Source organism: Panthera tigris, chromosome A1, assembly GCF_018350195.1.
Source record: "Panthera tigris isolate Pti1 chromosome A1, P.tigris_Pti1_mat1.1, whole genome shotgun sequence".
NCBI lineage: Eukaryota > Metazoa > Chordata > Mammalia > Carnivora > Felidae > Panthera > Panthera tigris.
This window is the reverse complement of record NC_056660.1, coordinates 90,018,086-90,041,357: the sequence shown is the minus strand read 5'-3', so window position 1 is coordinate 90,041,357 and position 23,272 is coordinate 90,018,086. Positions and strand designations below refer to the sequence as shown.

Below are 23,272 nucleotides of genomic sequence, written 5' to 3'. Positions count from 1 at the left end.
CTGTGCACACACCTACACCCACAAGACTCAGGCTGCTTATACCTACGAAGCTCGGGGCTTACCCTGTTGGCCCAGGTCAGACACCTTCTGTGTCCCCAATCTCCCTGGGAACCTTGAACCCCCATCCCTGTGGGGGTCTAAGTGCCCAGAGCCTCTGGAACACGGCCTGGCCCCTCACCTGCCTGAGAAGAAGCCAGGAGCCCAAGCAGTAGCTGAGGCTACATGAAGGCTCTGTACACAGTATGGTATTGAGTTCTTTCAGGGATTTATTAAGGCATTGAGCACTGTGATTTCCAGCCAACTGAAATGAATACAAGGAAATATATCAGGACCTGAGGGATGTGCTTTTAAGGTTAATGGTGAGGCTGACGTGCTGAAAGAGCATTCGGAGTGACGCCGGTGCAGCACTCGCCCTGGTGTGGTAGACACTTTCTGTCTGGGTCCCTCAGCAGGGGCTCGGGCTCAGGAGCTCCTAGAGAGTACCTTGAAGTTCCCACCACTTTGATGCCCAATAGACATGTGACCTCCTGCCTGGTGCCAAATGGCAGGAAAGCCCCCCCCCCCCCCCCCCCGCCCTACCGAATACACAGCTTTGGGAACCCCCATCCTCCCCAGGGGTGGAGGGCGTGGTGTGGCCTGGCCACAGCATGGGGCACAGAGGCTCTGGGCGAGCAGGCCAGGACGGACAGCCTCTGACACTACATGGGGACCAAGGCGGGTCCCACCAGGCAGGCAGGAAGAAGGGGCTGGGAGCCTCTGTCTGGGCCCAACTGTGGCTGTTCAGCCTTGTTTTCCCCTTGATTACAACTCACTGCATCTGGGGAGAACAGGAGGGGTGTGTCCTTAAGGAGAAAAGAGAACAGGAGGGAGGAGGAGGAGGGGAGGAGAGACAAGCCAGGTCCCCGTCAGCCTGAAAGTCCAGACTGTTCGAGGTCACTGGAGGTGCTGAACTGTCTCTCCACCTTCTTTTGGTCCTTGATCTTGAGTCCAATGTCCACCCTCTTCTCAAAGAAGTTCACCAGAACGGACTCCGTCAGGATGGAGGCTAAGATCTGCTCGAAGGAAATGCACCAGTCGGTGTCCACGGTGCCCCCACAGCGGGCAATGGCTGGGGGGCTTCGGGCCTCCCCGCCTACCAGCACCGTGTCGTCGGCCAGGTCCTCGCACTGCAGGGAGCCTGTGCTGACCACCGAGTAGGAGGACATGGACATGTCGTCTTTGGTTTCGTCGTCGGACAGAAGCTGGGGGGGGGAGCCCCTCCCCTCGCCGCCGCCCCCTTCGCCCACCACTTGGCTCTCCTGGGGAACTTTCCCAAGGTGGGTGTCTCCCCCGGCTTTGGCCTGGGGGTCGCCTGCAGCTGGAGGCTGAAGCTCTGGGGCCGGGTCCTGCGGGGGGTCTGGGGTGGGCAGCTCATCCTCCTCGGGTGCACCGTCCTGGGGCTTCCTGCCCGGCTGCACAGAAAACTTCTTCCCCACCTCGCCGATGCGGAGTAGGAGGCTCGCCACCGTGGCAATGGCATGGTACAAGTCCTGCTCCATGGGGTCCTCACTGAACATGTTATAAAGCGTCTTGCACAGCTCAATGAACTGTTCCTTTTCAGGGGAGATAGAGAAAAAGGTCAGGGAGATGGTAAAGGATGGGCTGGGCTGGCCTCGGGTTAGCCAGACTGCCCATGCTGTGCTGTCTTGTTAGGTGTCTCCATACCTGTGCCTTGTCACGCCCATTTCACAGACTGGGACATTGAGACTCAGAGAGGGAAAGTGACTTGACCAGTATCACACAGCCTTCGAATAGCTTTCTTTTCTAGCTGCCTTTCTTTCAGCTCAGAGAGGGACTGGGAGTCTTTCTCTGTCCCTACATCTACTCTGCTAGCAGAGACAGATTGACTTTTATTGTGACTCCAAACCCAGTGGCTACAGAGACTTCTTCAGTGTGTTTTGGAGTCACTTTGAGTTTTTTATATCTTTGATCAAAGTAGAGGGTGGGGACAAGGCAAGTACAGCCTGGGTCAGTTGAGGGGGTGGGGAGGTCTGATTCCAGGTGGCTCACACCACACACTCAGGCCTCCTGCCTGAGAACGGGATAGTGCCTCTACTATCTCTACGGGGCACCCTATTCTTCAGGCTGCGGGTGAGAGAGTGCCCAGATCGCAGGGTATGCCTCTGGGAAGAGCAGGGCTGTGGTCAGGCTGCCTTTGGTTAGATGTCTGCGGCCCTGGCAGTGAGACCCTTGGCAAGATGCCGGGTTCCCGACCCAGAGACCAGGAGAGGAACAGTGGGCCATGGGTGGAGCAGGCCTGGGTGTGCATGGCACCTGTGAGGGGCCTGGGAGAAGCAGGGGTGCCATGAGGCTGTCTCGTAGTCGGGATTGTGTGAGTCTCTGCGTGTCAGAGGCTAACCTTCCTTACTGCTTTTCTGGTACACGGATACTGATCAAATGTGAGCAAATCGTCACCAGGAAACACCACCCAGGACAAGGCCCTGAAACATCTGGCCTCTTATCTTTCTGGAATTGTCCCTGACTGCTGTCTGACTAGCAGGTGCTGGACGTTGGCAGGAGAATTTCCACCCTACAGGGAGTGTTGGGAGGGAGGGTGGGGAGCTGCCAGGTGTGTGTGGGGAGGCAACCTTGGAAATGTCTGTTGTGGGCTCTGAATGGGCCTACCTGGTTCATCTTGGGAAGATCCTTAATCGTCTCCTTCTGAACCTCCTTCTCTTTGGCCCACATGCGAAGGTAGTGGCGATAGTCTGGAGGACTGATCCCCTTCTCTTCTGCAAGTTGGAAGAAAATAAATCTGTCAAATTTGAGAAACAGCTGGGGGCTGGTAGCAGGTAGTGGGTGGGTTTTGGTGTCATCCGGCATAGGGTTATCTGGGCCCTTTTACCAACCCCCCTGGTATTTGGGGAGGTAGGGATAGGAAGAACACTCCAGAACACCCAAGTGTCTCCCCTAAGTTATTCTGCTATATTAGGTTTGGCCTGAGGTGAAGAGGGCCTCCACCTGTCTTCCCTGAGATGGGGACAGAAGCCCGTGGAAGCAGAAGGGGGAGAGATGCTGGGCATCTAGAGGGATCCTGGCAGAAAGCAGACACCCCAGAGGGAGGTGGTGACAGCAGGGGAGGGGGAGGGGTATTCACAGCTACAAGACAGGTCTGGGGCTGATGAGAATAGCCTCCCCTGGCACCTAATGGGCCAAGTATTCACCTTTCCACAGGAAGGGCTGCGGTGCTGGGCATGAGTTTGCCGTTTCCCTGGGTGGGGGCCTCTCCTGCAGGGAGGGCCCCCCAGATCCCACTGACCCTGGGATCTGCACCAGTACTGGTGAAGACTGGCTAGCACATACCTCCTTTTTTGTCTTGGACGTCCTCATTTCCACCTCCCTCTTGCTCTTCCTGCCGTAGTGCTTCTGGACAACCAGAAAAGAAAAAGTACGCAGGGAATGTTTTGCAGTTATGACTGTGGACCATGGCGGCCTGTGAGCAGTCTGGTCTGTTCTCCTGCAGAATCAAAGCACCCCCAAACCCTCCTTCCTCTCTACGAAAGGAATACAGGTCTATGCACAAAGTGTTTAAGTGAACAATGATGCACGTTATGGAGTTAAAACCCGAGAATTAATTTCTGTAGTTACTGTTGAAAAAGGTCGAACGGAGGGCAGTCCTGATTATCAGTTCAACCCATGACCAACTGCCACACTGGCTGATGAGGAATTTTATGGACATGAGTTCTGTATCTGGCGCTGTATTTCTTTCTTTCTTTTTCCTTCTTTTCTTTTTCTTTTTTTCTCTTTCTAATATTTATTTTTGATACAGTGCAAGTGGGGGAGGGGCGGAGAGTGTGGGACAGAGGATCCAAAGTGGGCTCTGCCCTTACAGGCTGACAGCAGCCAGCCCAATGATGCAAGGCTCGAACTCACGAACTGCAAGATCATGACCTGAGCTGAAGTCGGATGCTCAACTGACTGAGCCACACAGGTGCCCCTTGCGCTGTATTTCTTAAAGTGACACATTTGCTGGAGTCGGCCTGCACTGTGCTTCCTATGGGGACCATGAATGTGGGGAGTCTCCCAGACCTGAGGGCAGCACGGACGCCGGAGACCTACTGGTGGGCGGCAGCATCCCAGTGCTGTGTGGTGGGGGGGAAGGGTGCACCTCTCTGGGCTCAGGCTTCTCACTGCGGAATGGAGACCCACTGCCTGGGGCTATGTGCGGTCTGAGGACAGGGCTCTGAACCCCCAGTCCCTGGCCTTAACTGGAAGCGCCTGGGAAAAGCCTAAAGTGCCCCTGATTTTTCAGATTCTGAGTCTAACAGAAGACACATCTGCTTATTTAGTCTGTGTATTTGAAATCCAGGTTCTCAAGCTTCATTTCAAGTTCAAATTAAGCCTTTTGACACCACCAGCAGGACTGCCTTGGGCATCTTGATACCCACTGTTTTTAATTTCTCTTAGGTGTGGATTGTCTCCCATGGGAACTTATAGGACGGGGTTTTGGTCAGTTTTGTAAATCCGTTATGTACCACCAGCCTCACTGCCAAATCCCAAGCCCAGAATGCCCCCTTCACCCTGGATCTGATGCTCCAGAATGGGCTCTAACTGTAGCAACAGGAATGACTTCAAAAAGGCACTCAACAAATGTATTTCTCCTTAATGAAAAAGTTGTGTAGAGCAAGAGAACATTTTCCAGGGAAAGTGTCCACCACCCTCCTCTACCTCTGCTGATCCGTTTCACACTGTTGTGATGATGGCATCTATACTTTTTCCTATGAACGTGATGATGGAATGAATACTTTCTGCACGTGGCTGTGGAGCTGATGCCCTGGTGTCTGTGCACTGCCCACTGCGCTGTGTGTCATCATTTACTACTCCCCTCGACAAGCATGGAGACCGCCCCTCAACTCCCCCAGTAAGCAGCAGCTTCGTTCTGGGTCCTCCTCAGCGGGACCAAGCGTGTCCAGGCCTCCTGACCATGCAGCAGAGTGTTAGGAAGACACAGCCCAGCACAAAGCAGCAGATGCCCCTGACCCCCCCAGGGACTGACCTTGAGCCTCCCAGGGCAGGAAAATGTCCAGATCTGAGGCCAGAGGAGATGCTGGAAGGGACAGCGGAGGAGAGGTGGAGGAGAGAGGGAGGAATAGGCCAAGGTCCAGGAAGGCAGAGACAAGAGAAACAGGAGTGAGAACACCCCCGGGGACCTGCCCAACACAGGGCGCTCCCCGAGCCCACTGAGGGCTGCAGGCCGCCTGTGTGGGCCCCACAGCAAGGCTGCACAGCTACGAGGCCCAAGGCCACAGCACGGGGCCAGCAGCTCTCACCTTCTGAGGAGCTGTCCTCTGTGAAGTAATGGGTCGCTTCCAGGGCTGACTCTGCCTCCTCTGGGCTCAGGGCTGCACTCAAAGAGAGAGGCAAGTGAGGGCAGGAGAAAACAATGGCACTCACCAAAGCAAACCTCCCAAGTCCTGGAAGGAGGCCTGGCTCCCCGCAGGGCACCAGGTGCCCATGATGTGGGGTGTGGTCGTAGCGCTAATGGCGACCACTGATCACAGTTCTTGTTCCTTTCTTGACTTGTGTTTGAAAATGTCACACGTATCCCATCTAAAAACCCCAGCAGTGCAGCTGGGAGTCTGGACAACGGCCAGCCCTCTTCCTGCCCTGATGGTGTGGTGCTGAGGATCCTTCAGACACAAGTGCAGGGCCCAGCCACGCATGAGCGACTTGCTCTTCCCTCTGATGCACCTCAGGCTTCATTCCATGTCAGCATCCACATCAGCATCCACTACTTTGTGAGTAAGCAGTCCCCTCGGTTTCCGATTCACATGGTTCTTGGGGGAGGAGTCTCATCCTCCCCACTGCATGGACGGGGATGCGATGATGGGGGGTCGAAAAGGTGGCACTTAGGGGAGGTGGCAGGGTGTGGACCGAAGTCCACAGGAACTCTGGACACAGCAGAGCAGGCAGAGGTGGCTCAGGAGTTGGCGAAGGTGGCCCCATGTGCTACCTGTAGGATCCTGGCCCTATGGGGTCTGCCTAGCCCGGGGCTTTCCCTCAGTAGAGGCAGAGCTGGCTGCTATCAACCTTCCCGGAGGCATCCCTGAGGCCACTGTTCTTTGAATTACAGGGAAAACCAGCCACAGGTGAGAATACCTGTGTCAAGAGCAGGGCCTTCCAGCTCTGGCTGCTCAGAACACCCCCGCCCCCGCTGGTTGAGGGGGGAGAGATTTAAACCCGCATTCTGGGCCAATTAAGTGACAGTCTCTAGGGTGAGCACAGCAGTGTTCTAAAAACCATTCGGCCTACTTGGAGGCAGCTGCAGACTCCCCAGGGCGGGTAATGAACAACAGCAGGGGCCCAAGGTAGCTCTACCCCAGGGTAGAGGGCCCAGGGCTAGAATTCTCACCTGCCCAAGTCTCAATTTCCCCATCTTGGAGAACTCTCCATGTGGCTACCTTTGCTGAGCTGGGTGAGCTCTGCCTGCACAGTGGGAACCCAGAGACCGTGGGATCCGGCCTGGCTTAGGACTGGCTGCTGGGCACCCTTCATCCCATCCCAGCCTGTTAGCATCTCCGGCAGGCTCAGGCCCGGGAGCCAAGGGAGAGCAGCTCCTGCTCGTGGCTGCACAGCAGGGCTACCCAGGCCATTCTGAGGGCCGTGGCAGTGCCCCCAGGCTGACCCTCAGGGGACAGACAGGAGCTTCCCTGTGTCTTACCTGGGTCCTTGCCCATGGTCTGAGTCCTCTGAGACAGTCCCTCTCAGGTTTTGGCCCTACCCCAGTGCTCTGGCCTCCTCCTCCCACTCTGTCAGGATGTGGAACCTCTATGATGCCTAGGCCCCCCAGGCCCAGCACCGCACAGAGGCCTGTGCCCTGGGACGCTGCAGCCCCAACCCTGTATGCATGAGAGGCCCTCACTGGTGACTCTCACCTGGGGGCAGGTGCAACTTGTAGAGTGCCTTGAGCTTCTCGGTCAGGTCCCCATGGTACATCCCGCCTGCAGAGGAAGGCCAGTGAGGAGGCATGCTGGCTACAGGGCACCAAAGCCCCACGGCCAGTCCACACTGGAGCACCTCCCCTTCCAGTGGGTTCTGGTGTGTCCCTCCTCATACCCTGACTCCCTCCTGGAGAGGTCCCGGAGTAAGCCCCAGGTCTCCCACTGTCCCTGGGCTTTCCCCTTCTCAGGCTCTGCGGACCCACCCTGTGCAGCCCTGGCCTGAGGGAGGGGTGGAGGAGGAGAAGACCCCACTAGACCCCTACGTGTTCCCCATGGGAAAACTGCCCTTTCTATATCAAGGATCTTGCTGCAGTGGGAAGACTGGCTGGGCTGGCATTTGGAGGCTTCTTGAGGAAGGGCCCTGGAGCTACTCACTCATTCCTGTCACAAACTCCTTGAAGTTGATCAGAGAGTCCTTGTTTTCATCCAGGAGCCGGAACATGCGCCCCGCCAGTACAGGCGTGTGGGAGCCGCAGGCCCAGGGTGTCAGGCTGGCGAAGAGTTCCCGGAACTGGCCTGCATCGATACGGTACTGCTCCAGGTATGGCAGGCTGGGGTCCCGACGCACAGCCGTGGGGCGGCTGCTCCCCCAGTACTGACTTGCCAGGTGCTTGGCCTGTGGAGGGCACGGCCTGGTGAGATGGCCTGGCCTCCCAGAGCCTGGGCGGTTAGGACTGCCAGGCTGGCCAGCGAGTCCACCCTCCTCTTCTGTCTGAGTCTGAAGGGCACTGGGGTGGGGAGCACTAGGCCAGACATGGCATCTCAGGGAACCTCCCACATTGGTACCACCAGCCTCTTGTTCACACATGCAGGAACTGAGACAGAGCGGGTGAGAGGTAGCACTGACTGGGCTGTTCTGACTGGAAGGCTCATCACAGTGGCCACCCTGGCTGGTAAACCAGAGGCAGATGGGAACCAATAACAAGAAGTGTGGACTGTGTTGTTTCTGCTTGCTCATCACAACTTTTCCCCTTCTGGTAACAGCACCTGAAATCTTTTTGGAGACCGCCTCCTGTCCTATCCTCAGGGCGTGGGACAGGCACATGGCCTAGTTAGTTTTGGCTCAATAGTAATAACCCTCCTATAGCCACAGCACCTAACTTGAGTCCAACAATTCACCCTGGACTTTTTGCTAAAACTACTTAGAAAGAAAAAGCTTTTTCCCTTGAGAGAACAGGATGACCCTGGAGCTTCTGAGGACAGTCCTGCCATTCTTAAACCTGCCTGCATGTTTAAGCACCTGGATCCAGCCATGCCTGAAGCTGTAAACTTCCTAGACTTTCCAGTAACATGAGCCAATGCTTTCCCTCTTGTGTAAGCTGACTAGAGTGGGCTTTCTGCCACTTTAAGAAAGCGTCCTGCCTAAACTCCATGGAGAATTAAATTCTACCATGTGAGGTTTGTGGTAACTGCATCTGAGGACATTTTTAAATCGATGTCTCTTCTGGCAGGAGGTTGCTGCACTGAGGACACATTTAGGGGACTGGGATGGGGTACTGGTTCTGCCCTTGCTCTAGGCTGTCACCTTAAACACCATGTAAAGGTCCTCCAGCTCTTCAATTGAGAAACCAATGTCCCCAGGTATAGCTCGGACCTAGAAGGAAAGAGAAACAGGATGTACCGATGGATTCTCAAATTCTAGCTCTTTGACAGAATTCCCATGTGGATGAAGGTTAAGACACAGACCACCCTCTTAATGTTGCCAGCTGGCCAAGCACACAATGGCAGCCCATTCAGGAAAGAAGGTGTGGACCACACAAGTATCCCTGGTCACCTATCCTGTTATTCAGTCTACACTTTCCAAGCTCCGTGCTGAGCATGGTGGGGGGAGGGAGGCCTGTCTGTCCTGATGCCCAGTCAGGTACACAGGGTGAGGGGCATTTAGTGACTGCTATCTGAATCTCTGGAAAGACTCTGGCCCTGGCTTTTTGGCAGGCGTCCTAGAACCTGCCAGTAAATTCTCTCGCCAGAGCTAGGGAGGACAAAGGCTTGTAGGGGAGGCACAGGGGGCTGGGTGGGTGGAGGGCGGCTGAGTGTTGCTACCCAGGGGCAGGTACAAGCCCAGGCTGGAGGGCTCAGCCCACAGTAGGATGACACTTGGTCTTTTGGCTCTGAGGTGTCAGAGTTTTGCAGTATCAACCTGGGAGCAGAACACCGTGACCACAGAACAGTGACCAGTCCTCTCCCACCTCCCCAGATCTGCACCTTCACTCCTGGAATCCAGACTCATACAGGGCAGCACTAGGGGGCTCTGCACCTGGCCCTGTGGGCAGGTGAGGAGATAGCAGGGCAGGAGCAGCCCACCTAGATCACTGCCCCCACCCCTGCCAGCAACCTGTGGCCACTGGAGCCCAGTCGATCCGTACCACGCTCCTCTTGGCCGTATCCTCCAGGGACTGGATCACTTTCAGCCTCTGCTTAAACCGCATCTGTTCAATGTCGTCGGCCCTCAGGCTGCTGAATTTCTACCGGCCAAAGGTGATTCCGTGAGATGAGGCAGAACCACAGAGCAGAGAACTGCTACCAGCCACGGCCGCCCACACCCACATGCCCGGGTGGGGCAGGCTGGCCAGACAGCCCTGGAGGGTGCTGACCTCATATGACACCTTCAGGAGGTCGAAGATGTCCACCTCTGTGGGAGGGTCATCTCCACTAGTCAGCAGGGCATGGAGGTGTGGGATAGGAGGAGAAACACTCTGCTTATTAACCACATTATCCAGGTATCTGTAAGGATTAAAGAACAGAAGTTGGACCACCCACAGGCAACAGGGATGTCTTACCTACTAAGTGATGTGGAGGGACCTAATTTGCCTAGACTCCCAATTAATAAGCAAGTGTGCTGAGGAGGGGGCAGCCTCCAGGAGAGCAAGAGATGAGCCAATGACTCTGCAGCAGGGGAGGGGAGAGCCATGCCCCAGAGGATGTCCTGGCAAATCCAGGATCCCCCTGGAGGCGGCAGAGAGGCCTTGCCTCTCGTGGGGCCTGAGCACTAATTCTGGGAAGCCAGGCTGTCCTCTGGGGGTCCCCTGCATGGGGGCCCTTTTTAAGCCCAGACCCTAGCACACTAGGAGAAAGGTTTGTCCCAGCTGGAGGGAGGACATCTTCCTGGGCTGGCTCAGTGGGCAGGTGGCGGCGTCCTTGGCAGGCCTGGGTGGCCAGGAGTGTTCCAGGATGGACAAATACAGACACATGGCCAGCATGTGGGCCTGGGCCGGTGTGAGGCCAGGGCTGGGGCGGGGGTGGGGGGGCGTTTCTGGGTGTAAGGGGCTTGAGGGCCAGGCTGGGGGACTCAGCTCCTTTGTCCAGAGGACAACTACTATAGTGGCATGGGGAGCCACAAGGTCAGACTCTGAGGAGAGCCCTGTGGGTGCTGGTGGGTGGGGCTGGAGCAGGGAAAACAGTAATGAAGCAGGCCCAGGGCCCAGGGCAGAGGTACTGTACGCGTGCACTGAGATGGTATGGGTGGAGAGGAGGGGCTGGATCACAGAGAGTCTACGAGGATGGGCTGCAGGGGCTGCGGGAGGAGGTGGTGGCCAGGATGACTCTGGTCCTTAGGTGACAGTGGTTAGAGCAAGCCCAGCATGGGACCCTCCATCTAGGTGAAGGTGATGGGGAGTGAGGTTGCTGAGCTGGGGAAGGCGCCATCAGGACTGCTTTGAGAGAAGAGCAGATGCTCAGCCTTTGCTAGAGGCTGGAGGCCATGCTGTTCCAGCTGCCTTTTGCCCCCCAGGTCCTCCAGCCCAGTGTGCTCTGGTCCACCACCCATTTTATCTGCTCCCAGAGCTATCACTGCCCAGTGCCATTCTGTCTCCCATCAGAAAAGAGGTTGTCCCCTGCCACCTGGAGTGTGCTTGGTGGGCACATCACTGAATGCTGAGTGAGGCATGCACAGGGCTGCTGAGGGGTCAGGTTCTGCCACCCGTGGGGGTGCCGGCCAGCAGCCCCGCAGGAGGAGGGTGTCCGGCTCGGTCACCTGCCCAGGACGGTCATGGCCTCGCCCTCGTCGCTGCAGCCCAGCAGCTGCTCCATGTTGGCATCCAGGATGGCCAAGGCCACCTGCAGGATCACCTTGATGCCCTCGTAGAAGAAGCAGTCAACAATGACCACAGCGCTCTCGAAGGGCATGACGCTGAGGAAGAGGGTCAGGAACCAGGAGAGTGAGATGCTGGAAATCACCCCCAGGTCCTGCATCTTCTCAGAGAGCTGGGGCAGGAAGTCTCTCGTCAGCTCTTCAAAGATGCCTTGATCCACCAGGGCCCCTGGGGAGAGGACGAAGGGGTCTGAATGATAAGCCTGTTCCTGGCTCAGGCAGGTCCTCATGGGGGCGGGGGGGGGGGGGGTGCCAGGGTGAGATGCAGGAAGTCCGTCTGATCCTTGGCCAATTCCGCTTACACGGAGGGCTGGAGGGGGTGGAGTGGAGAAGACAGGAAAGAAAAACACGCTGCGGGGTTCCTTTCTACAGCTTCCAAACCACCATGTGAAAAGAATAATTTCTTCCACTGCGGTTGGATTTTCTTTTGGGGAAATACAGATTTCTCCCTTCTAGAAGTATCAGAAGTAAACAGGGGCTTTGGGGGGGCTTCTGTGTGTTCTGCCCTGAAGCTTGTGAACAGATGTGCTTATAATGGACCCCAAGAGGGGAGCCCCCCAAAACCAAATGGTAGGGGAAGGACATCTCAGAATAACAGACTTAATTATATAATGTAATTAAACACATTTGCCAGTGCATTTTCATTTAATAGCACCAATTCTACTGGCTGTGCTCATAATAGTTGAAGCTGGGTTTACAGGTGCATGGGGATGTACTACATGCTCTGGCTGTGATACTGGAATTTTTGTACAATAAAAAGACTTACGGGGCACCTGAATGGCTCAGTCAGTTAAGTGTCCAACTCTTGATTTTGGCTCAGGTCACGATCTTGTGGTTCGTGAGTTCGAACCCTGCATCGGACTCTGTGCTGACAGCGCGGAGCCTGCTTAGGATTCTCTCTCTGCCCCTTCCCTACTTGTTCTCTATCAAAAATAAATAAAAATAAACTTAAAAAAAAAGGCTTAGGAAGAGTTGGATGGATGAGAATTTAGGCCTCAGGCTCTCCTTTAAAAACCACTGACTGGGTAGTATCTTCTCATTGCCAGCCATTCCGAGGGCAATGTGTAAAGGCTCGGTGAGATGGTAGGGGTCTGTGTTTGGGTCTCCACTTTCTAGCCTCTTCATCCGTAGAAAGGGAGCCGTGACTGTCTGCAGCCTGTTGCACATCTGTGAGGCCTCCACTCACTTGTGCTGTGTGCTCAGTGGAGAGCCTGGCACAGGGAGGCCGCTACCCCTGCAGGGAAAGCTGGGCCGCAGGCACTCACCCACCACTCTGGTGTTGTAGTAGTCGGGCAGCATGCGCTCACAGAGGGCCACCAGCAGCCAGAAGGCCTCTTCCTCGCTGCCATAGAGCAGGAGCACTGAGGTGACGATGTTCATGGCCTGTGAGCACAGAGACAGCAAGGGAGGCTCCCGGAGCTGGCCACTGCATATAACTAACTGACCGTTCCCCCACCCAGTGTCCTGCATGGCCTCCCACCCAACTCCAGGCAACTTGCCAAAAGGCAATTTGCAGGAAATCGATTGGACAAAAACCATCTGCCAAGTCCCTCAAGTCGAGCCAGTGGGCACTTGGAAAGCTGAAGAGGATATAAGCATGTGACGCTACTTCTTCAGAGTGGTTTTTAGTGTCGGAGGTGTGACACGGGGCCAGGAAGATGTGTAAGTGAGCCGCCCATGACAGCTACATGGCAGCAGGGCGGCCGAGGCCAAATGGGACCGTACACGGCCTGAGCTGATAGACAGGCTTGTAAGAAGAACGCTTTGGTGGTGGTGATTATCTTAAAAATTCTTTAAAGCCAGCGCCCTGACTTTCCGTGAACCGGCGACACGTCATGCAGAACACTGGTTTTATAGAAAGTGACCTTTGAGGAGGTGGCATGCTCTCTGAAATCCAGATTGCAGTCTCAGGGAAACAGAAAGCCATGTGACTGGGCCAGGAAAATGTCCCCTGTATGTGAAATCAAATGCCACAAGAAATGCAAATCAAAACCACCATGAGATGCCACCACACTCATGCCATTAGGACAACTCTTATCAAAAGACCAGAAAACAAGTTTGGTGAGGATGTGGGGTTACTGGAACTCTCGTGCACTGCTGGTGGGAATGTAAAATGGTGCAGCTGCTGGGAAACACTATGGCAATCCCTAAAAAAAAAAAAATTAAAGGCAGAATTACCATTCGATCCAGCAATTTCACTTCTGGGTATACACACAAAAGAAATGAAAGCAGGGACAGGAACAGATACTGCACACGCATGCTCACGGCGCATTATTCACAATAGCCAGAAGGCAGAAGCAAACCTAGCGTCTGTGTACAGATGGATGGATAGACCAAGTACGATATATACACAGAATGAATATTATTCAGCCTCCAAAAGGAAGGAAATTCTGACATGTGATACAACACAGACGAACCTTGAGGACCCTGTGCGAACGAAGCCAGCCACGGAACGACAAACAGTGTGTGACTGCATTCAGATGAGGCACTTAGGGCAAATCCATCGAGATGGAAAGAAGAAGGGGGCTGCCAGGGAGGTTGTTTTCAGGAGTACAGAGCTTCAGTTTTGCAAGATGAGAAGAGTTTTGGAGATGGATGGTGGGGATGGTTGCACAATGACACACTTCACGCCACTGAAGCGTACGCTTAAGACGTTGTATACATTTTACCACAAACACTAAACAGTCAAATGCTCCAGGACCCAGGCCAGGGCACACAGAAGAGCAAGCAATTAATACTGTTTCTGATTACACCTCTATCTGTGATCGGGCTTTTCCCGGGGGGTCGGGGGGCACAGTCACAGTCTGTGAGGCCATCGCTAAGGTCCAGGGCGCCAGGCTCTGCTTATAGGAGCTGCTGGTGAGAGATGTGGTCTCTGGGCCTGGCCAATCCCCTTTACCTGACAGTAGCCGATGGTGGGGTTTCGGAAAGCGTAGGCGGTCAGCACCCGCCGGAGAGCAGCGATCCCGAGCTCGTTCTGGAAGGCGGGGTGCTCAGGCATGGAGCGGTGGAGATCTCGCTCAATCTCCTCCGTGGCCAGGCTGTACTTCCCTGTGGACTTCTCCACCAGCTCCTCGTAGTAGCCAGGGTGAGTCACCATCTCATTCCAGGCCCCTGTGGAGACACAGCTGCCAGCTGTCTCTCTCTCCTCCTCCTCCCCTCCTGAGACCGTGGGGGCAGTGACAGGGCAGGCTGGAGATGTCAATGCACCACAGAAGAGAAGTGTAACTCTGGGGTCCGTTAAGAGGGGTGAGACAAAGGTTCCCTCGTGACTGCTCCTGGGAGGGGTTGTCCCCACCAGAGTTTAAACAGCATTCTCATGAAACTGTCCAAGTGGCCAAGGAGAGTGTATGCTGTCAGGGCCTGTCCCAAGGAAAGGAGGCCTCAGGGGACCTGCCTCTCACTGCAAGTGGGAAGGTACCAGCCGGGAGACGGCATCCTGTCCTTGGTGTCTGCTCCCCACGGTGGCTCTCCTGATGTGGGCCCCTCACAGACGAGAGCCCCCTTTCGGCCTTGTAAAGGGCTGGCCGTTCCCGCCTGGGTGACTAGTGGAGCTCTCATGCAGGGGCCCCCGAGGATCCGGGCCGAAGCTGGGGCAGCTCACCAGAGAAGAGGAGCCACAGCTCTCCCCGGAGGCTCTCGGGGATGCCTTTCAGCACCAGCTCCCGCGTTCTGGCCGTGCGGTACATGCACATACCACGCCCGTACTCAAAGAAGTGAATGTTCCATGACTCCTCTTTCATCTTCTCCTTAGCCTGGGGGAGAAGCAGACGGGGTCTGTGAGCACCAGTCAGCCGGGGGCTGAGGTGCAGGTGTTGGGCCCTCCTCCATCTAGAATGAAGATTTACAAGGGCTCCTGATAAAAATGCCGAGGGCCCAGGCTGGGCTTGGCACAGCACCAGCCGCAGGCGTCAGGGAAATGAACCTCCCTGCAGAAGCCTAGAGACTGTGGTGACCGGCTGTGCCCCTTGGGTTAGGCAGGATGTCCCTGGCCTCCTCCCAGGCTGGGTCCTACATGGCAGTGGAGTCCATGCTCTGGCTCACCCCCTTGGCCCCCAGGTCCTCCATGGGCGAATTTCTCTGGAAGAGTTTGAGTAGACCCTGGGAAGAGGTCGGTGCATCCTGCACGCTGGAGCTTTGGCGACCACCAAGGGGTGTGGAGGGACTGGTGAGCTGATCTGACGCCTTTGGTGGAGCTGGGCAAGGCTGAAAAACACAACACAGAAGGGAAGGCACCCGGTGAGTGAGCCCCCTGTGGGGCCTCTGACTTGCACATCAGTCACAAGTGCTGGCTGCTGGACTGAGGTGGGTGGGAAGTATGGGCAGAGAAGCACCAGGTCTGGCCGAGCAGGAGGCCATGCTGTGGCCCAGCAGGACATCCACGCTGTCCTCCCTTCACCAAGCCCTTTCACAGTGGCTGATCTCTTAGGGGAAGGGTCCTAAGGCCCATGCTGCCAGGCCTTCTCTGAGGTCAGGGCCCAGAGCCCCTGTGTGCCCCTCAAGGGCCTGGTTGGCGGTGCTTGTTGCTCCCTGGGGCACCTTCCTCACTCCAGCCTCTGGGGTACAGACCCTGCTGAAGGGGCAAGTACATCTGCCCAGATTGTCCCCAGATGGCGGCCGTAGTAGTGCTGCCCGACGTTTGAGCACAAGGCCCCTGGTCACAGGGATCAGCTCACGCTGGGATTGTCAGGAAAGTGCAGTGGGTCCCATGGATCCCAGGCGAGGAGTCATACAGGGAAAGTGGAGCAGAGGCAGGGCGACACTGGGGCCAGGTCGGCCAGCACAGTCCTGACCTGATGGCCCGGCCTGCCCTTTCCAGATCGCCAGAGTCCTGATTGAGGCCATCCCTTCTGCGTGTGCCCTTGATGACTGCCAATTGAGGGAAGGAGCCCTCTCCTGTCCTCTCTCCCTCAGGTGACCTGTCCACTGTGCCCTCAAGGTCCCCTCAAAGAAGGGGCTTCTGGAGGGCTGGTTATTGCCCCCAAAGCTCCCTGCTTCTGTCTTCCTCTGGTCCACACGTCTAGCGTGTGGTGCAGTCTTCAGTGGCCACACCACCTCTTTGCTCTGGACACCTATGCCAGCTTGAGGCTGGGTTCTCCTCACCGGTATGCAGTGGCTTCCAGCACACTAGGACTGGGTGTGTGTGAGGAGGAGTCCCGCTCTCTGCCACGGGGTACACCCCCCACAGGGGCTAACCAGGAACAGGGCCTTATGTTAGAAGAGGGCCTCCTCCATGTAGGAGCCTGGCAATCCACTTTCCCACTGCACAGAGAGCCAAAGGGCAAGAGAAATGGACCCTGGTGTGGTTCTGGGAACATCTCAGTGTGGAGGGCAATGTGGGGCTGGCAGCAGGGAAGGGAGGCATCAGGGATGAAGGTCTGCAGGAGAACCCTAACCTTCAGAGCTCTTCCCCTGGTTTTCTAGAACCCGTCCCCAGGCAAACCTATCTCCTCAGGGAAGCACCGGCAGCTGTGACCCTTCAGGCACAGTGCGGGTGACACCTGACATCTGCCCCCTGCTTGTCCACTGTTCAGCCTACAGGGACCTGAATTCCAGGCGAGCTTGATGTAATGGCCTGTGCTTATCTTGTCCCCTGGCCCAGGGGGTCAGGTGGTCCAGAGCTGGTGCCCATTCTGTCTATTCTCCCCTCAGCTTCCTCCCTGAGCACCTGCTGGTGGGACAACATTGCTCTTAGGTGGACACATGTCACTGGTTCCCCTCTTGCCAGTAGCAGCTCCCCATTAAAAATTTTTTTAAAAATGTTTATTCATTTTTGAGAGAGAAAGAGACAGATAGAGCATGAGTTGGGGAGGGGCAGAGACAGAGGGAGACACAGAATCTGAAGCAGGTTCCAGACTCCGAGCTATTAGCACAGAGTCCAATGCGGGGCTTGAACCCACGAACCCTGAGATCATGACCTGAGCTGAAGTCGGACACTTAACCAACTGAGCCACCCAGGCACCCCAGCATGTGGGGGGCACATCTCTCTTCCCTCTGGGCCCCACACCCAATGGGCTCCACCAAGAACTGGGGTGATGGCCCTGAACTAATCAGCATTTCCTGCCCCTGGGCTCAGGGTGGGTTGAAGGCACTGCATCACCCAGGCGCCACCAAGGAAATGCTGTGGTAACCACAGGGAATGTCAGGAGGAGCCAAGGAGGATGCAGGGCTGCTGCCAGCATCCTGGTCTATACACCACCTGGGAACATTGCCCTCTTGGCAGAAAGCCCAGTCCAATGGGGAGAGGCCTCTCTGGGGATAGGCGGCTGACTGCATGGACTTCTTGGCTTGTGAGCCAGTAAGCTCCTCCTCTGTGTGTCATGCTCCAGTCTGGGTCCTGTTGTCTGTGACCCCCCTGCCATGGTCCCATCCACCAAGTGGCAGGGGCAGGGGTACTGGATGGCTTCCTGCAGTACCTCACTGTCTCTGTGTTCCCTGTAAGAAAACCCTCTTCTTGGCTGTGGTGATGGTTTCACAAGGAATACATGTTAAACTCACCAAACTGTACTCTTTGGATATATATGGCATGTTGTATGTTAATTTTACCCCAGAGGTGCTGTTTTTAATAAAGACAGAAAAAAGGAAAAAAAAAAAAAAAAAAAAAAAAAAAAAAAAAAGAAGAGAACTCTGCTAGGTTCCCATCCACAGTGCATCCTTCTGCCCCTGGCTGATTTCAGAAATTCAGAAATAGAGGCACCTGGGTGGCTCAGCTGGTTAAGTGTCTGACTCGTGGTTTCAGCTCAGGTTATGATCTCACAGCTTCGTGGGTCTGAGCTCCACATCGCAGCACAGAGCCTGCTTGGGATTCTCTCTCTCTTCCTCTCTCTCCACCCCTCCCCGACTTGCACTCTGTCTCAAAATAAATAAACTTAAAAAAATAAAAAGAAATTCAGAAATAAACTTTCACGACAAATCGCTCAAACCAGAGGGCACAACCCCAGTCCAGACCAACAGAGCCCTAATATAGAGATTCTGCTTCCTGCCTGAGGTTCCCCAAAGGGACCAGGACTGCGAATGGACTTGTAGGCCACAGAGCACCTCAGAGGATCAAACTCTCAGTGCCAGAAAAGGAGACGGACTCAAGGATGTGGTCTTGGCAATGACCGTCCTGTGTGACAGTCACCAGAGCCACAGTGAGCTCACAGGCCGTGATGCCTGGGAGTCCTGCGTTTTCCTAGGCTAGTCCCTCCCCTTCCTGCAGCTGACCACCTCACACATTCCAGTGCAAATCTCGGGAGCCACCTGCCCACCTCACTTCCTGTGAATCAAATCTCAAACCTCTGGCCTCCTGTTTAACTGAGCGAGGAGCAATCTGAAGTCCATTACAGCCACGCCTACCAGCCAGCCTTCCTGCATGTGTGGCCTCGCAGGCAGGCCAGGTCTGGCCCCCTCCATTCTGGCTCCGAATCTCACCCCTCCACCTCCAGGACCTTCCTCTAGGCAACTGGATGTAGCCAGAGCTGACCCCACAGACCCTCCTATGTGCCTCAACTGGGTGGTGCTCACATATTGTGTTCACTGAGCTACCACTTATGATCTGTGCGCTTTTTAGAGTATATGTGTTATGCTCCAACTGAAAAGTGACCTCTTATTCTTGGCTGACTTTTATACAAAATTCTCAAAAGAGTTGTTTAAACTCACTGTATCCTTTCCCCCTCAAGTTTTTTTTTTTTTTTTCCTAGAAAGTGTGCCTTTATGTTCTAATACCCACCTTTATAATAATATCTTTATCTAGTACCCTGGTCCATCCTTTCTAGACCCTGTTGACTCCCTGCTATGGGCAATACTGAAATTAGTGAGTAACCCTTTCCTCCCCTCCCTCCTCTCTTTCTCTGCCAACATACAGTGATTTACTTTCACTCTTAGTTAACGAGGCAAGCAATGAGCTTTTTCTACTTTCCAGGCCTTCTTACCTCATGTTTTCATTGTATTATTTCTTGTCAGAGCATAGAAAATGTACACAGTGTCTGTCAATTTCATTCTCATTTGCTAGCCTGGTTTCTACAAATACATTCAACGTGCCCACCAGACCTTCAGTCAAAGCTTCTCCAAACGTCTCTGGGTTGTCTGAACATTGTTCTTAATTAGATTCTTCAAGAGCTGGTATATTTCTTAAATTCCTACATATTCTTTGCTTACTGCCTGAACCTCAGTTTGCCAGATAGAAAATCTGTGAGGCATAATTTTTATTAAAAATTGTATATCTTAGAGGTGTTACTGTTTGTATAAAATGTTATCTGAAAGTCTGATCCCAGGGGCACCTGGGTGGCTCAGTCAGTTAAGCATCCTTCTGACTTTTGATTTTGGCTCAGGTCATGATTTTACGGTTCGTGAGATCAAGCCCTGCATCATGCTCTGCACTGAGAGTGAGAAGCCTGCTTGGGATTTTCTCTCTCTCTCTCTCTCTCTCTCTCTCTCTCTCTCTCTGTCTCTCTCTCTGTCTCTCTTTTCTGCCACTGCCCCCCACTCACGCTCTTTTTCTTTCTCTCAAAATAAATAGATAAACATTAAAAAAAGAAATAAAAGTCTGATCCCAGTCTGATTTTATTCTTTCATAAATGACTTGGTCTTTTTGGATTGGTTGTCCTCCCAATTTTTTCAAATCTTTATTTTTTATTAATGTTTATTTATTTTTGAGAGAGAGAGAGAGAGCGAGCACAGGGTAACAGCAGAGAGAGGGGGAGACACAGAATCTGAAGCGGGCTCCAGGCTCTGAGCTGTCCGCACAGAGCCTGACATAGGGCTTTAACTCATGAGCCATGACACGAAGACCTGAGCCAAAGTCAGGAGCTTAACTGACTGCGCCACCCACGTGCCCCTCAAGTCTTTAGTTTTTACCATGTTCTGTAACAATTATTGGTTATTCTGTACTGGTTTTCCCAGTCGTACAACAGGCCCTTCCACTGTGCACGTTCAAGTCTTTTTATACTCAGAAAAGTTTTCGTGACTGGTAGTTTCTATCAGTTGTTATTTTATCTATGCTCTTTGGTTTTCAGTTCCAGGGACCTACATTAAACATAAGTTGGATCTTCTTTGCCTGACTTCTATACTGTGGCTTTTGGCTATTTTTTTCTCTTTCTTCACTTGTTTTGCCCTCCTCTGACCCCCAACCCTCCCTTATCCTTTGATATCTATTCATTGTTGCATTCTCCTTGTGCAATACTTATTTTTCTTCCTTTCTTTTTTATTATTTTTTAAATTTTATTTATTTATTTATTTATTTATTTTTTCAATATATGAAATTTATTGTCAGATTGGTTTCCATACAACACCCAGTGCTCATCCCAAAAGATGCCCTCTTCAATACCCATCACCCACCCTCCCCTCCCTCCCACCCCCCATCAACCCTCAGTTTGTTCTCAGTTTTTAAGAGTCTCTTATGCTTCCTTTCTTTTTTTTAAGTAGGCTCCACACTCAGCATGGAGCGTGATGCAGGGCTTGAACTCATGACGCTAAGATCAAGACCTGAGCTGAGCTCAAGAGTCAGACACTTAACTGAGCCACCCAGGCACCCCTGTCTTTTTTGTATGTGATACTTATTTCTGAAATATTTCTGTAGTTTTTTTCTAATTCTTTTCTGACTCTTGTCAACTCTCTTTTCTTTTGACTGGTCACTTTGTTTCTGAGCTTTCTAAAAGTTCTATTTATACCATTCTTCAGTAGTTTCTGTCATTTCTAATTCTTTAAAAAAATTTTTTTTTAACGTTTATTTATTTTTGAGACAGAGAGAGACAGAGCATGAATAGGGGAGGGGCAGAGAGAGAGGGAGACACAGAATCTGAAACGGGCTCCAGGCTCTGAGCTGTCAGCACAGAGCCCGACGCGGGGCTCGAACTCATGGACCGTGAGATCATGGCCTGAGCCGAAGTCGGACGCCTAACCGACTGAGCCACCCAGGCGCCCCTCTAATTCTTTTTAGATCATTTTGAAATATTAGGGTACAGTTTTCATCTGCCTTGGAGGGATACTGTTCTGATGTGCTTTCATTGTCTGTGGAAGGTTATTTGGTTCATTTCCCCCCCAATTATACCTTTGTATAGAGTGCAATCACAATCTTCTGTTGCTTGTGTTTAAATGATATAGATTCTTCTGCACTTTCAGGAGGATGTCATACATGTCAGGAGATGTGGGTCCGGGTAGCTTTCTGCACTGAGCCATTAGTGGGGTCCATATTCTGCTGTACCTCTCTGTGGAGCCCTCTCCCTTTAGGACTTCCTGATCCATCTCCGCTACTATCAGAGGCTTCTCTCTGTTTTACCCCCTGGGTTCCTGCCCTGCTCTGTCCCAGGTCTGAGGGAGGGCTCTTTCTTGTTGGGGGTTGTCATTGGTGTTTCACATCCTTTACTGCCTCAGCACAGCTGCTGACTCTATATCCAGTTAGAATAATGCTACCTTTGGTGGTTTGACCCCATCTACTTGTAGCTAACCCTTCCACCTGCTTTTGTTGAAAACAAAACTTCCACTCTTAAAGTTGGTCTGGGCCTTTTCCTGAGGAAACTTGGTAAGATTTAGAAGTGACCCTGCTCCTGCCACCTTGTGCCAGTTAAAGGCCACTCCAGTCAGGCTTTTCTTCCTGTCTTTCCACTGAGCAACTCTCGTCAAGGCCACTATGACCTCTGTTTGTTCTCTTCAGTAGTCTGTTCTTAGCGTTCGTTATGCTTGACGTCACACTTCATACACCCTAAACTGAATTCTTCCAATTTTGCTCTTCCTGCATCTTCCCCAGGTCCTTAAATGGTGGCTTTATTCTCTAAGCTGCACAGTCAACGCTACAGCATCATTTCTTTGTAACCCCCCCTCTTTCTCCCATACCCAGTATCAAACCCAAAAGTTTAACCTCAGATCTACTTCCAAAACGTATGTGATATACAAACACTGCACAATCCAAAAAGGAAATCAACAAAACAATTCCATTTCTGACAACATGGAAAAGAATAAAAGTGCTTAGGGATAAACCTAGTCAAGGAGGTCAAAGACTTGTTGGCTGAAAACTACAAAATCTTGCTGAAAGAAATTAAAGAAGGCATAAAATAAACAAAGACATTTTGTGGTCGTGGATTAGGGGAAATAAGATTAAGATGTCAATACTCCCCAAAGTGATCTACAGATTCAGTGCAGTCCCCATCAAAACCCCAATGACTTTTTTTTTAATTTTTAATTTTTTTTAAGGTTTTTATTCATTTTTTGAGAGACAGAGAGAGACAGAGTGCAAGCAGGGAAGGGGCAGAGAGCGACAGAGACACAGACTCTGAAGCAGGCTCCAGGCTCTGAGCTGTCAGCACAGAGCCCAACGTGGGGCTCAAACCCACAAACCGCAAGATCATGACCTGAGCCGAAGTCGGCCGCTTAACCGACTGAGCCACCCAGGTGCCCCCCTCCCCCAATGACTTTTATGCAGAAAAAAAAAAATCTATTAAAATTCATATGGAATATCAAGGGCAGGACCACAAAAAGCCATAACAATAGCCAAAGAAAATGAAGTTGGAGGTTTCATACTTCCTGATTGAAAAATTTATTATAAAGCAGGGGCACCTGGGTAGCTCAGTTGGTTAAGCATCTGACTCTTGATATCGGCTCAGGTCATGATCTCACAGTTGTGGGATGGAGCCTCGGGTCAGGCTCTGTGTTGACAGTGCAGAGCCTGCTTGGGATCCTCTCTTTCCCGCTTGCTCTGCTTCTGCATCCTCTCTTTCAAAATAAATAAACATTAAAAAAATTACTATAAAGCAATAGTTAAAACAATGTGGTACTGGCATAAAGACATACAGATTAATGGAACAGAACTGAAAGCCCAGAACTGAACCCTCGAATATATGGTCAAATGATGTGTGACAAGGGTGCCAAGACTGTTTAAGGGGAACAGGTTAAGTTTTTATTGCAAATGGTGCTGAGAACTGGATATTCACATGCAAAATGATGAAGCTGGACCCTTACCTCACACCATACATGAAAATTCACTAAAAACTGGAGCACAGACCTAAATGTAAGAGCTAAGCCAAAAAACTCTTAGAACAAAACACAGAGAAAAAGCTTCATGACATTGGATTGGCAATTATTTTTTGGATATGACATCAAAAGTGCAAGAAATAAATGAAAAATAGATAAATTGCACCACATAAAAATTTAGAACTTCTGTGTATCAAAAGGCATAATAATCAAAATGAGAAAACAACCCATGGAATGAGAGAAAATGTTTGCAAAT

The 23,272-nt window shown here is 52.7% G+C and overlaps 1 protein-coding gene across 3 annotated transcripts in view; it reads right to left on the bottom strand.

Moving 5' to 3' along the window:
• Positions 1–578: 578 nt before the first annotated feature.
• Positions 579–23,272, bottom strand: part of TBC1D9B (TBC1 domain family member 9B) — a 45,742-nt gene continuing 23,048 nt past the window's right edge. For 2 of the 3 annotated variants that reach the window (XM_042981954.1, XM_042981955.1), the window contains 14 exons: positions 15,115–15,276; positions 14,675–14,825; positions 13,970–14,184; positions 12,336–12,453; positions 10,954–11,239; positions 9,575–9,704; positions 9,347–9,445; positions 8,506–8,574; positions 7,356–7,596; positions 6,915–6,980; positions 5,310–5,381; positions 3,343–3,405; positions 2,665–2,771; positions 579–1,592 (listed from right to left, as the gene is read on the bottom strand). In XM_042981954.1, the coding sequence (XP_042837888.1) occupies positions 906–1,592; positions 2,665–2,771; positions 3,343–3,405; positions 5,310–5,381; positions 6,915–6,980; positions 7,356–7,596; positions 8,506–8,574; positions 9,347–9,445; positions 9,575–9,704; positions 10,954–11,239; positions 12,336–12,453; positions 13,970–14,184; positions 14,675–14,825; positions 15,115–15,276 (2,466 nt within the window). In that variant the 3' untranslated portion in view covers positions 579–905. Of the gene's footprint in view, positions 1,593–2,664; positions 2,772–3,342; positions 3,406–5,035; positions 5,087–5,309; positions 5,382–6,914; positions 6,981–7,355; positions 7,597–8,505; positions 8,575–9,346; positions 9,446–9,574; positions 9,705–10,953; positions 11,240–12,335; positions 12,454–13,969; positions 14,185–14,674; positions 14,826–15,114; positions 15,277–23,272 lie in introns of all 3 variants that reach the window. The other variant, XM_042981959.1, reaches the window with a different exon arrangement.